Consider the following 14,765-nt stretch of genomic DNA (forward strand, 5'->3'; position numbering starts at 1 on the left):
GGAAGGAAGGAAGGAGAAAGAGAAAGAATGGGAGGAAGGAAGAAAGGAAGGAAAGAAAGAAAGAAGGAAGGAAGGAAGGGAAAAGAAAAAGAATGGGAGGAAGGAAGGAAGGAAGGGGAAAGAAAAAGAATGGGAGGAAGGAAGGAAGGAAGGAGAGAGAGAGAGAACAGGTAGCAGAAGGTGGGGGAAGTGTCCTCCGCACATCCATGTATCTTAGTTCACTTGATGGTCACAGCTATCTTGCCAAGCTTATTTCTATTATCAGACAATGAAAAGAAGACTCAGAATTTAAATGATTGGTCCCAGTTCTCCAAATCAGTGAGCAGCTGAATCTGGGTCTGACTCCAAAGCCCAGGCTTTTCCCCAGTTCTTCTTCCTCCCTCCCCACTTCTCTTTCCTTTTAAGGGTGCTTGCTGAACACCTGTCCCATGCCAAGCACTACACTGAGTCACCTCCTCATTGCAGCTCACTGGGCACCTCGGTTCACCAGACACATGTGGAATGTGGCTGGTGTCAATGAGCAACAGGATGGTTCATTTCATTACAAACGTGGCTTGCATTGGGTTTCTATGGAACAGAGCTGCTCTGGAGCCTGATTTTGGCCAAAAGAATGAACTGAACGTTCCTCTTCAAGGACATCTATTTCCAGGGACCCTGGGAGGAGCTTCCCACACCTGTTTCTGTGTTTAGTTGGGCAGAGTGGGGTTAGGACAGGAGGGCCGGACCGCAAAGCCAGGAAGTCCAAGCAACCACTCTCAGACTTGCTGATTCTCCCACTCCCGGGGGTGAGGAGCGCGGGTGAACTTCTCATCTGATTTCATTTCTAGTCATTACCCATCGTCTGGCACTTGGCAGGCAAACTCAGCGGGGCCTCGTGAGGTCAGGTTGATACGCAGGCTGGCTGGTACCAGGTGCCGAGATAGGCCGAGCTCAGCATCCCGCTCCAGAGGCGGCTAATGAGATGAGTGATGCTCTGTGGAGGTCAGAAGCGTGGTATCAGTCTACTTCTCCGGGGTAATCTGTGTGCGCTGGCTTCGTTTCAAGGTCAGGCCTCAGAGATAGTGGGTGGCAGTGCTCCTAACTGCTCCGAGCTGCTGGCGGATAAGGACAGGCAGCTGCAAGCTCAGGGCCCAGAGTGGCTTCAAAGACCCAGTGCAGCTGTGAGAAACTGCTAGAACCCATTCTTTCTGGGTGGCACCTTGGAGGTCGTCTGGAAGAGTGAAACCTTCCCTAACCCCCCCCAGGCAAGTCACCCTCCCTCCTAGCTTTGGGCTCTCAGCCCTGGGGACACCTGTCAGAGCACTTCTCACACTGTATCGGAATTGTTGACTTGCAGGTATTAGCTAAGCAGTGGCTGTGCTGTTATGATTAATAATAACGGTAAACAGAGAGACTGCAGGGAGGAGGGAAGGGTGTAAAAATAGCAGGTACTTCCTATGAGCCGGGCTCAGGTATCTCACTGCATCCTCCCCAAAACCCGAGGCCCTCGGCTCTATTACTACCCTCAGTTTACAAGTGAGGAAACACAGGCACAGGGATATTCAGTGACTTGTCCTGACTCCTGGTGAGATGGGCAGTCTGGAACATCAGCTAGAGCCAGATGCTACGGGGACACCATGCCCTGCTGGGAGAGTGCAGAAAGCAGGCGTGAAGAGAGGTGGCGCCTGGGTTCGGCCTCCTGACTCTCTCCCCAGGGCCCCCCTGTCTGCACGCAGACCCCAGGCTGCCCCTGGGGAACACCTGCATCGCTGCCACGTTTGGGCCCAATTGACAGCTCCCTGAATTCCACGCAGTGCCATTGCTCACTTTGCCTATAACCTCAACCCCCCAACCCTGGTTAGAGCTGAACACCCAAGATGTCAGAGGCACCCCCCACCCAGGGCTGGCTGCCCTCAGGGTGTTCGAGGAGTTGAGGGGAGGCAGTCCGGGAGCTCCGTGGGAGAGTGGAGTGCCTGCCAGGCTCTGAACTGGGTGGCCTCCACTGGAGTCTGCCGCGCTTTATCTTGAGAAAGATAGTCTGCGGGCCCAAAGCAGACAGACGTTCCACTGTGGGAATGGGGCCCAGACTTCGGAACAGCCATTATATCCTCTGTGTCTTCCTGCTCAAGGAGACAGCACTTTCCTCCGTCCGTCCCCTCAGATTCAGGGCAGCGGCCCTTCATGTCCCACAAGGGCTCATCCTCAGCCCCACATGCTGGGGTCCTTGTGCTCCCAGGAGGATGCGCCTGGAAAGGCACCCCATCTTGGGGCCCGGTGTGCAGAGAGGCCAAGGCCAATGACGTGACACCTGGCCCTCAAAAAAACAGAACCATAGACTGTGTCTGGTGAAGTGCATGTTTGGTGGAGGTGGTCACTTCCTCTCCCTTCGTGAAGGCACCAGGGTCCCTTTGGGGCCTCCTTGCTCCCACTGTGTGAAGTCTCAGTGGGAGGGTCTGTCCAGACGCTGGAGTGGACAGGCGTTTCCTTAGCACCCCAGTGTCATCAGGCACAGGCCTGTGGCCAAGACACAAACACCAAGACTCCCGACTTGAGCAATTGATACCAGGACCGAGGAGTCCGCTGGGATTCAACCTTTTCAGCTCATAGTACTGACCTGCACTCTGTTCCTGCCTCCAGGACCACTGAGCAGCCCTGCTGCCTGCCCCTTCCACAGGTAGCGCCCCAGCTTCCCGATGATTCTTTGTGGCCCCACAACCTCTGGCCCATTCTCCCTTTGCCTGAGTTAGCCTGAGCTGGCTTCACCTGCAATCAGGACTCTTGAAAGACATACCAGTGATGGAGGAGACATGATAGTCATGAGTTTACTCACCAGAAAGACTTAGGGCTCCCATCTAAACCCCTGTAGGCAACTGACCTGCCTCCATTTGGTAACACTGTGCTAATACCAGAAGAAGAATATTTGAAACAAATTGCGCTTGCTTTATTGATTACCTAATTCGTTCCATCAGACACAAACATCTTGTGGATTTAGCAACTCTTTCTGTCCACAGTGCCAAAGCAGGCCTCTCCACTCCTCACTCCGCCCCTGTGTATATGGAGGGACTCCTAAACATGGCCTGGGGTGGATGCCCACTTTGCCAAGACCGGGAGCCCAGCAGGATCAAGTCTGCAAGGGGCAGACAGCTTTCAAAGGGCCGGGAGGCAGTGGGGTTGGCCAGGTAAAATTCTGGTCACTATAGTGTGTGTGGGTTTTTCCCCACATCACCAAGCCGTTCTCCAACACCAGCTGGGCATCCTACAACTTACTCTATTTTCACACTATCTACCTGGAGAAAATGTCAGATCCCACAGGTAAAGGGTTCAGTCCTACAAGACTGCCTCCCTGCACCTTGAGATGCCAATCGCCAAGGCCATGTTGTGCTTCTGACCAATGGGCCATAGATCTGAGATTCCAACAAGCCCCTCCTTGGGTTTGACTAATTTGCTAGAGCGGCTTACAGAACTCAAGGAAACATTTTCATTTCTAGATCACTGGTTGATTATACAAAGTTATAACTCAGGAACAACCAGATGGAAGAGCTGCATAAGGCAAGGTATGTGGGAAAGCATGTGGAGCTTCCTTGCCCTCCCTGTGTGCCCTCTCCTCCCCAGATTTCCACGTGTTCACCAGCCTGGAAGGTCTGCAAACCCTCTCTTTTTTGTTTTTTTTTAATGGAGGCTTCATTACATAGGTATGACTGATTAAATCACTGGCCATTGGTGACTGAACTCAATATTCAGCCCCTCTCCCTACCTGGAGGTCGACCTGAAAGCTCCAATCTTCTAAACACCTGGTTGGTTCCCCTGATAACCAGTATCCATCCTTAGATGACCTGAGGGCTCTCCAAAAGTCTTCTCATTAACATAACAAAAGACACTTTTACTACTAGTCTTCACTTAGGAAATTCTGAGGGTTTTAGGAACTATGTGCCTGGAACCAGGGTGAACACCAAATATCTATATCTGTATCTACATATATCTATCTATATCTATCTTAATCCAAATCACAAGATCACACTAGGCAACCGTCTGGGCAGAAGAGGCCAGGTGGTTAGGAGACCCAGGGTCCTTGAGTCCCAGCCCCTTTCTGGGGCCTCGTTCCTTCCACCTGACCCAGGATCTGGCTTAGACTCTGGTTTAGAGGTGGCTCAAGCTTCAGTCCCACCACTTAGTTTCTGTGGGAGCCCAGCCACAATCATGGTGTGGCCTGGTTGAAATAGTGGTGTGTTGAAATAGGGGTTGCGGGGTGCAGGTAGGAGGACCTGTAAGGCCTGTCATGTAATTGGCAGGTCTCTCCACTAGATGGCGCTCACAGTATAAATTTTTTTTTTTTTCTTTTCCCCCTCTTCTATTGCCTCTTTTAATTCTATCTTGATGAAACTTGGGATTTTTTTATACTGTTGAAGAACAAAAATAGAACTATAACTTAAAATTCATGTAGTTGATCTTATGCATTATCCTACTTGGGTTCTGCCACATTTCTAAGAGTTGTTAAGTGTTCCCCTCCGGGGTATTGGGTGTGGCAATACACACACCCCACCTGGCCTTTTGCAGCTACAGTGATGGGCCCGGAGAGACCATTGAGCCTTTCCTGCTCAGTGCGCCACAAAGGCTGAGCGGACCCCTCTCTGCCCACCACCGACCCGCTTTCCCTGAGCTGCCTCACAGCTGCCTTCACCCCCAGTCCCACCCCAACCGGGCCCCCAGGACTTCAGGAGGGCTGTGTGTGCAAAGGCAGGGGGGTAGCGACGGATACCAGCCCTGACCTCTGCTGCCATCTAGCTGTGTGTACTTGGGCAAGCTGCTTATCCTTTCTAACCCCCAGGGTCTTTTTAAATAAAACAGTCATAAAAGGACTTCTCCCTTAGAGGGATGTTTTGAGCATGGGGTAGACAGAATAATGGTCGCACAGAGGTGTCCACATCTTAATCCCCAGGACCCATGAATGTTGCCTTACATGGCAAATGGGTCTTCTTCCCCCCACAGGCAAAGAAATCCTTGTAAATAGCTCTGACCCAGACCAAGAGCATGCACACTGGTGATTTCTCCCATCTGGTCCTTGGGGCACATGCTCAGGGCCTTGCTGAGTTCATGGCAAGGGTGTGCTGACCTCTACCTTTCAGTTCCAGCCTCACCGCCTTCCTCCTCCCTGATTGCCAAGCCCAGGGCCCCTGGCCCATCCCCCAGCCTCCCTTCCCGGGCCTGCTCCCCCTCCCGCAGATGGCCGGGCCCTGTCCACCTCACAGCCCTCTCCATTTCTTCCCTATCTTCTTTGCAGAAGCCTTTGCCCCCGTTCCATAGTCGACCAAGCTTCTCTTTTCCACTCCACACTCTGGGACCCCTCTGTTGCCCCCTTCCAATGTGCAGTTTTAGTACCAAGGGTTTTGCAGTAGATTAAATACCCATGTAGGAAAACCCAAATGAAACCGTGGGTTCTTGCATTTTGCATCCAGGACGTGAAATTGGGGAGGGGCTCCCTGCACATCACCTTCTGCCTGTGTCTTCTGTAATTCCCAGTGTGGACAGAGCAGAGGTGAACAGGGCCCTGCCCCAGGCTTGGCTGCACTCACTGCGGCTCCCCACGGGCTAGGGCTGGCTGGCCTGAGCCTGGCCTGATCCCTCCCTTGGTGCCCGGATGATAGTCGGTTCAACCCCTCAGACTGATTGGAGACTGTAAACCGCTTGGTTCACAGAGCCCAGTGAGACCCTGGCACACTCAGTTCACAACCACCACTTCCCAGAAGGAAGTCTAAATGTGGACGGCACGTTGGTGGCACTGGATGACTAGTCGCCCGTCACCCATGCCCTGTCCACAGCCCCAGCTCTCGCTATTCCCAAGCACGAGGGCAATGCTCCCTCAAGGCTTCTGTGTCTGTAGGGAGCTTGGCCATGCCTCGGGCAGGCCAGAGATGCCGGACTTAGCTCCTGGGAGGCCGCTGGCGGAATTAATAGTGGGACGGTGGAAGCAGGTGGGTCACCCCCAGCCTCCTTGCTCCAGGAGTGGGACAGGTCTGCGGCCCGCTCCCTGCAGTCTCCACCGCCCCTGCTGGAATAGAACCTGGGTTCCCACAGCAGCAGTCAGCTCACTAGCACACCCTGCATGGCTTTCCTCCCTCCCTGCTCCCTTCCCCCTACTTTTTGGGAATCCCCTCTGAAAAACTGCTCAAAGCCTTGTCTCAGGCTCTGCGTCTAGGGGAAGCCGAGGTAGAAAAACAGCACCTGAGGAAGCAGCCCTTCTAGAAGCAGACTGGCTCATCTTCAAGACACATCTATTTCGTTCCGCAACGATCACATTTTAAAACTGGGAATTTTAAAAGATGGTTTTGTAACTGCTAACATGACAAGGCTCCTTGGGTTAAAATATTTCCCTTCCTCCCACCACGTCGCCATTCTCTGTTCTGACATCCACCAAAGAGCTTACTTTAATGCTCTGTACCTGTGCTGGTGGGTTTTCCCTGGACTTAACTGCATATGATCCAGATGCTGTGTTTGGACCTTTGCCTTAAGATGTCCCCATTGACTGGTTTCCCTTGCGTTTATTGTGAATTTTAAAATCCATATTTTCCTCTCGCCCAAAAGCTAATTACTCAGTTAACTGGATTTTCTTTCTTTCTTTCTTTTTTTTTTTAAAGATTTTATTTATTTATTTGACAGAGAGAGAGACAGCAAGAGAGGGAACACAAGCAGGGGGAGTGGGAGAGGGAGAAGCAGGCTTCCCGTGGAGCAGGGAGCCCGATGCGGGGCTCGATCCCAGGACCCTGGGATCATGACCTGAGACGAAGGCGGATGCTTAACGACTGAGCCACCCAGGCGTCCCAACTGGATTTTCTAATACTCGCCCAAATTTACAATATTCTCTAGATTTGGCCCAAATTTCTGAGTTGTCTTTGGAGGCAGCGCTGATGTTCCTACAGGGAGGAGCATCCTGAAGGAGGTCTGCTTTATGGGCCAGAGGCTCGGTGATGCCCCAATCGGGGCCACCAGCGCCAGGCCCCCCCTCCCCCCCGCCCCCAGCACAGAGCCGAAAGATGCTCAGGCCTACCTGGGCTGATCTCAAAGAGGTGCTTCCCTGGGTCCTCAGGGCCAGGAAGAAGTTCAGTCACCCGGGTCCCTTGTAGAGAAATAAATCCCTAAAACGAAGAGACAGACACAAACACAGGAGGCATGAGATGGAGGGGAAAGGGCTCCTGGAGAGAGAGGGTGGGGCTGCAGGGTCAGACTGGGTACTGCGAGGAGCCCGCCTGGGGTCCCTGGTGGAGTGGGGTGGGCATTATGGTTTACACACACGGTTGCAAGAGTCTGCCCACAGGCAGGGCCAGGACTGTCTGGAATTGTTACTCCCTGGTTAAGGCACGGAAACACGAATCTGGAGCAGGGAGGTAGGCCCCCATCATCCACACCCCCTCACTGCCCATTCCAATGCACCCATCTGCAGCCTTCCTGGGGCCTGAGTTTAAGGCTGTAGAGGGTCAGGGACAGGAATGCTGGCACACCGGGGCTGGCTTCTTGTATGGAACTGGCCCCGAGCTGACGGCCATGGGAGGAAGGATCAACAGATCGATGAGTCCAGCCCTGCCCCCTCCCAGTGGGTGGGATTTCATTTATTGTTCAGTGGGAGTCAGCTACCACACAGGAGGTACCCAGCACAGATCATGCCACCGTGTGCCTGGGGTACCCGTGTGTGTACATGACAGGGGGTGAGCCCACCCTACTCTCTGATGCTGGAATCCAGCAGTCAGGCTATAAAAGATGCAGAGAAAGAGAATGGGGTATAGGGACAAGTATGCTGGGTTTGAGTCTTAGCCCTACACTTCTGGGCTGTGTGACCTCAGGCAGACCACTTAACTTCTCTGAATCTCAGCTTCCACGTCGGGACAATGGCACAGTAACTCCCACTTCTCAGGGGCATTGAGATACCAGATGTTCAGGGGGTCCTGCTCTAGATGGGGTGATGTCACAACCACCTTTACACCAGCCTTTTGCCCACCCACAGGGCTAGGCAGAGCTTCCCTTTCTCTGTTAGTGACTGATCTCTGCTGTGGCTTTTCTTCATTTTGCTCATGTTCAGATTTGCTCATTTAAGACAGCAGGTGACTCTGACTACACATTTTTGGCTCTTTCCATGAGCAACCTATTTTAAACTCCATTCCTATAGCCTAACTGTCTGGGTTCAAATCCTGGCTCAGTTATTTACTGGCTGTGTGACCTCAGACAAATTGTTTAACCCCTCTGTGCAACCTCACAATTCTGTTATTCATGAAGTAGGGATAATAATAGTACTTTGTGGGGCTGTTGTGAGCATTGAATGAATGAGTACTTGAGAAGTCCTTACAGCAGTGCCTGGCACATAGCAAAAGCATCCGTGCATCTGCATTTGCCCCAGTGAGGGGCACGATCACGTCGCCTCCCGCTCCCAACTCCTTCGTGTGCTCACAGAGCGCTCATCTCCCCACGCCACCTTTTCCCAGCAATTTCTGGGAGCCTCTCCATGGCGGCTGGGGTCTTGTGCTGCAGGGACCCTTGGACAGACCTTTTCTTGCAGAAGCAATGTAAAGGCAGGACCACGTCTTTGCCCACACAGACTTGCTTTAGAGAAATTACAGCAATAAGCCAGAGAACCAGCTGGTAATTGTTGTAACTGAATTATCAGTTACTTTCTTGCTAGGGAATCTGGAGCTCCTGGAAATAAATTAGGAGTGCAGCCCCAGGATGGTGAAACGTGCTCATTCAAGGGTGTGGACAAGATCCATCGCTGGCTAACGGGATGGCTTCTGGTGTTTGCTGTTTCAGTAACTGTGTGATTCGAGACACTGTGCTTTATTCCTCTGTGCCTTGAAATCTGTCACCCATAAAATGGGAATAACATTGTTGACATGGATGTTACTTTCTACTCCAGCTACACAGAAAAGCAGTAATAGCTACTGCTTATGGAGCTTGTTCTATATTCCCGGCTCTTTGTTGAAATGATTGGATTTAATCTTTCTGGAGGCCGCATGGGGCAGGTACTACTATTCTCATCTTCCTGGACGAGCAGAGGGAGGTTGGCGAGGTAAGGCGAGCAGCTCCTCGTCCCACTGCTAGCAAGGGCAAGCCGGGGTGCACCCAGCCATGTGTGACGTGGGAGTGCTTTGCCTCTCATTTGTGGTAGCAGCTGCGGGCTGACTCTGTGCAAGAAGCTGTCGTGGGGAGCCAGCCTGGACTTTGGGACCCACTGTTCTCTTCTCACCCGGTGAATCCCAGTGGGCTCCTACCACAGCAAGGCGACTTCAGAACTGGCTTTGGGCTGCCCAGATCCCTCCTGCCTGCACACATCAAGAGCATGGCTTTGATCCTAGCGCTGTGCTCAGGCACTGGGTGGGAGTGGGGGTGGGGAGAGAGGCAGGGGAGCTGAGGCAGTGTGCTTTCCCAATCCTTTTGTGACAGTAAGTAGTAAGACACGGAAGGGGTCCTAGGAAGCGCCCAGTGGAGACATTCGGGGCAGGTCTCAACTATGAGCAGGGCACCAGAATCACCTTAGAGCTTGTCAAAACACAGAGCACTGGGTCTGGGGTGGGGGTGGGGGGGGAGGCTGCTGGCAAATGTTTAGCCATAGGCTCTCTGAGGAAAATAAGGCCACCAAATGTGTAGTGTTTGTCAACCTCTGTGATAGAAATCCCTGCCCCCCCCCAACGTGGTTGATTTTATACATTGATAGAACACAGAGACAAGACATCAGTAAGGATATAGATGGCCTGAAAGAATACCATCAACTTACTTGACCTAATAGCTGACCCCCTCCAAAGCAGAACATACATTCTTTTCAAAGGCACAGGAAACTTTTATTATGATGCCATAAACAGGTCTCCATAGAGGGAAAATAATTTAAATAGAACACAGTGGAATGAAGTTAGAAATCAATAACAGAAAGATTTCTGGAAAATCCCCAAATATTTGGAAATCCCATTAACATACTTGTAAAAAACCCATAGGTCAAAAAAGAAATAAAAGAAGTAAACAGTACTTTGTACTGGATAAAAAGGAAAACATGACACAAAAAGTTGTAAAATGCCTTTAAAGAAGGACTTAAAGGGGGCGCCTGGGTGGCTTATTTGGTTAAGCATCTGACCCTTCATCTCGGGGTCTTGATCTCAGGGTCGTGAGTTCAAGCCCCAGGTTGGGCTCCACACTGGGTGTGGAGTACTTAAGGGATAAGCTACAGCATTCAATACTGATATTTGAAAGGAAGAAAGGCCTCTTAGGCCTTCACCTTAAGAAAGTACGTAAAGAAAAACAAGTTAAACCCAAAGTAAAAGAAAGAAAAAATAAAGATCAGAGTGGCTACAAATAAAATGAAAAACAGAAAAATAATAGAGAAAATCAATGAAACCAAAAGCTGGTTTTTTGAAGAGATCAATACAATTGAAAAGCCTTTAGTCAGACTAATCAGGGAAAAAAAAGAGATTACCAGTATCAGGAATGAGAGAAGTGACATCACTATAGAGTCTTCAGATATTAAAAGGATAAAGTAATGTTAAGAACATTACGCTAGTGATTTTTTTTTTATTTTTTTATTTTTAATTTTTTTTTTAAAGATTTTATTTATTTATTTGAAGAGAGAGACACAGCGAGAGAGGGAACACAAGCAGGGGGAGTGGCAGAGGGAGAAGCAGGCTTCCCGCCGAGCGGGGAGCCCGATGCGGGGCTCGATCCCAGGACCCTGGGATCACGACCTGAGCCGAAGGCAGACGCTTAACGACTGAGCCACCCAGGCGCCCTGATTTTTTTTTTTAAAAGATTTTTATTTATTTATTTGAGAGAGAGAATGAGATAGAGAGCATGAGAAGGGGGAGGGTCAGAGAGAGAGGCAGACTCCCTGCCAAGCAGGGAGCCCGACGCGGGACTCCATCCCGGGACTCCAGGATCATGACCTGAGCCGAAGGCAGTCGCTCAACCAACTGAGCCACCCAGGCGCCCCTACGCTAGTGATTTGACAGCTTAGGTAGAATGGACCAAAAAGACAGAAACTACTGAAGCTCACTCAGGAAGAAATAGCTAAATAGCCCCTATCTTATGCAGAAATGGAATTTGTAGTTAAAAATCTTCCCACAAACAAAACTCCAGGCTCAGACAGCTTCATTAGTGAATTCTAGCAAATATTTAAAGAAGAAGCAATACCAATACTACCCAAACTTTTCTTGAAAATTGAGAAAGAGGGCCTACTTTCCAATGCATTTTATGAGGCCAGCTTTATCTTTATATATAACCAGCTGAAGGCATTACAGGAAAAGGAGACTACAGATTAATATCCCTTGGGAACATAGATGCAAAAATTCTCAGCAAGATTTTAGCAAATCAAATTTAACAATATATAAAAAGGAAAACACATAATGAGCAACTGGGGTTTGTCCCAAGTATGCAAAGTTGGTTTAACATTCCCAAACCCATCAATGTAATTCACCATATTAATAAAGTAAAGAAGAGAAAAGATATGATCATCTCAATAGATGTAGAAAAAGCATTTGAAAAAATTCAACATCCATTCCTGATTAAAAATCTCAACAAGTTAGGGATAAAAACCAATTTCCTCAACCTGATAAAGGGTATCTTTGAAAAACTAAAAGCTAATACCCTACTAAAAGTTCTTCCCCTAAGACCAGGATCAAGACAATGATGTTTAGATTCTTACCACTCCTATGAAATATTGTCCTGGAGTCCCAGCTGCTATAATAATGCAAGAAAAAGAGAAGTTGTCCAGATTGGAAACGAAGGAGTAAAAGTACTTTCACAGACTACATAATTGTCTATGTAGAAAATCTGGTGAAAACCTACAGAAAAAGCTACTAGAACTGATAAATGAGTTTGGCAAGATTGCAGGGTACAAGAGAAATGCACAAAACTGAATCATATCTCTAGATACCAGCAATGAACAATTGGAAATTGAAACTCAAACCCATTTTTAATTGCATCAAAAATAGGAAATCCTTAGGGATAAATACGGCAAAAGCTGTTCAAGATCTGTACACTGAAATCTGTAAATCATTGCTAGGAGAAATGAAAGAGGGTATAAATAAATGGAGAGATACACTGTGCTCATGGGTCATCTTTCAGATGCAGTTCTCCCCAGACTGGCCTCTAGATGTAATGCAATCTCAGTCAAAATCCCAGTGGGTGTTTTGTAGAAATTGACCAGCTGATTCTAAAATTCATATGGAAATACAAAGGACCTACAAAAGGCAGGCCATTTTGAAACAATTGTTGGAGGTCTAATATTGCCAGATTTCAAGACTTATTATAAAGTTACAGTAATCAAAACATTGTGATACTGGTGTCAAGACAGACAAGTAGATTAATGAAACAATAAGAAGTTTTTATATATATATAAATATATATATCAGTTATATATATAATATATATATATTTATATATATAGATATAAGTTACATATTTTTGACAAAGGCACAAATGCAATCTAGTGGAGAAAGGATAGTGTCTTCAGGAAATGATGGTAGAACAAATCCATATTTGTGTGCAAAAATAATGAACTTTGATCCATGGCTCACGTCATGTCACGTATGTTCAAATGAATCATCAGCCTACACGTAAAATCTAAGACTGAAACTTCTTTTTTTTTTTTTTTTTTTTTTTTTAAGATTTATTTATTCATTTGAGAGAGCGAGAATGAGAGAGAGTACATGAGAGGGGGGAGGGTCAGAGGGAGAAGCAGGCTCCTCGCCGAGCAGGGAGCCCGATGCGGGACTCGATCCTGGGACTCCAGGATCATGACCTGAGCCGAAGGCAGTTGCTTAACCAACTGAGCCACCCAGGCGCCCTAAGACTGAAACTTCTGGTAGACCACCTTTATGACTTTGGATTAGGCAACGATTTCTTAGATATCACATCAGAAGCACACCTCATTAAACAACTAGTTGGTAACGTGACTTAATTAAATAAAAACGCTGTTCCTGGGGCGCCTGGGTGGCTCAGTTGGTTGAGCGACTGCCTTCGGCTCGGGTCGTGATCCTGGAGTCCCAGGATCGAGTCCCGCATCGGACTCCCCGCTCGGCGGGGGGTCTGCTTCTCCCTCTGACCCTCTTCCCTCTCGTGCTCTCTGTCTCCCATTCTCTCTCTCAGATAAATAAATAAAAAATCTTAAAAAAAAAAAAACCAAAAAACGTTGTTCCTTAGAAGCTACTAAGAATGAAAATATGAATTATGAAATAAAAGAAATGAGGAATAAGAGAAAATATGAGAATGAGAAAGTATTTGAAAATCATGTGTCTGATTGAGGACTTGTACCCAGAATATATAAAACACTCTCAAAATTTAATAATGAGGAAATAACCCAATTTAAAAATAGGAAAAAGATTTGAACTGATCCTTTACCAAAGAAGATATCAGGGTGGCAAATAAGCTCAGAAAAAGATCCTCCACACCCCTGGGCATTCTTATACACTTTTGATAGGATGATGGTTTGATGAAGCCTTTTTGAAAGTGATTTTGCAGTTTCTAAAATAATGTTAAAATAAAAACACCCCTTTAACCCAGTGTTGAATTTTGAGAATTTGTTCCAAGGAAAGACAAACGCATAAGGATACACATGTAATGATGCCCATTGCAGCATTATTTTCCTAACTGAAAAAGTGGAAAACAACTTACTGGTCCATCAACGAGGGAGTGGTTCAATGATTTTGGGTACAGCCCTCCAGAATGAGGTAAACACAAAAGGCTTCTAAGCGGAATTGTTAAGTAAAAAAAAAAAGGAGCGCTAGAAAATAACTGTAGAACGACTGCTATTACTAGCCTCTCTCAAGAACCCACAAGGTGCTAACCATACAGAAAGGGCCCTGACAGCTTGCGGTCTTGGACAGAGTGGAGAGGCAGCTTTATGGTTTGCTCTGCAGCATTGGCATCAAAATAAGGAAATTTAATGAAAGTAAAAAAAAAGAAAAAGAAAAAAAGGCAGTCAGATCATTCACAGGGCATTGCCCACACCCGATGGCTTGTTGTCATCCTCCTACTGTCACTCCCCAAAAGAACGCTCCTCCACCTCACATGTCAAGGGCCTGGCCAGCCTGCCCAGCATGACCTCAGCCGGAATGTCCATCTGTCATTCTCAGGAAAAGGACAGTGATCTTCCCTTCCTCCTCAGGTCTCCCAACTTCCGTCGGACAAAAATCTAGTGAGGGCTACTCTCCAAGCCCTCTGACCAGAGTGCACCAGCCTCTGCCCAACTCCCTGTCCTCCCCAATCCCCCCAGGTTGCTGCAGCTTGCTGGGCAAAATGATCCCTCGTGGCAACAGCTCCCAGGGCAGCCAGTGGTCCGGAGGCCTCAGCTCGGTCGGGAGGGACAGTGAGGGCAACAGGAGCACACAGTGACGAAGATTTCTGTTCATCTGTCTCCATTCAGTTGTCTCACCCCCAGGATTTACCCATGTTGCAAAAAGGCAAGCAATATTTCAATCCCAACCCCATTGCTAATCAATAGGAAGCATGTGAACAAGTTTGCCTGGAAGAGCCTCAGTTTCTCTCTCTGTTCAATGGGGTTCCCTGGGAACCAAATGGGACAGAGTGAGCAGAGGGCCTGGAGCGGGGCCGGGCTGGGGCAGCACCCAGGATCTCAGCATGGTGGAAGCGGCTTAGTGAGAGCTTAACGACTAGGGTATGGCACAGACAGGCGAGCCTCCGTTTCCTCCACTGTCACGGGCCGTGTTTTGAAGATTTCATGAGCTAACGTCTGGACAGCCCTGGGTTGTGATTTATGAATTATTTCATAACTGAGGAGTAGAGTCCGCTGATGACCATTTTTC

The 14,765-nt window shown here is 48.5% G+C and overlaps 1 protein-coding gene across 1 annotated transcript in view; it reads right to left on the bottom strand.

The window, feature by feature from the left end:
* ARHGAP22 (Rho GTPase activating protein 22) overlaps window positions 1-14,765 on the bottom strand; it is a 169,080-nt gene that overhangs the window by 83,802 nt on the left and 70,513 nt on the right. The window contains exon 3 of the mRNA XM_044916531.1: window positions 7,022-7,109. Within this exon, the coding sequence (XP_044772466.1) occupies window positions 7,022-7,109 (88 nt within the window). The remainder of the gene's footprint in view (window positions 1-7,021; window positions 7,110-14,765) is intronic.

This window comes from Neomonachus schauinslandi, chromosome 6 (assembly GCF_002201575.2).
Source record: "Neomonachus schauinslandi chromosome 6, ASM220157v2, whole genome shotgun sequence".
In the NCBI taxonomy this organism is placed as follows: Eukaryota; Metazoa; Chordata; class Mammalia; order Carnivora; family Phocidae; genus Neomonachus; species Neomonachus schauinslandi.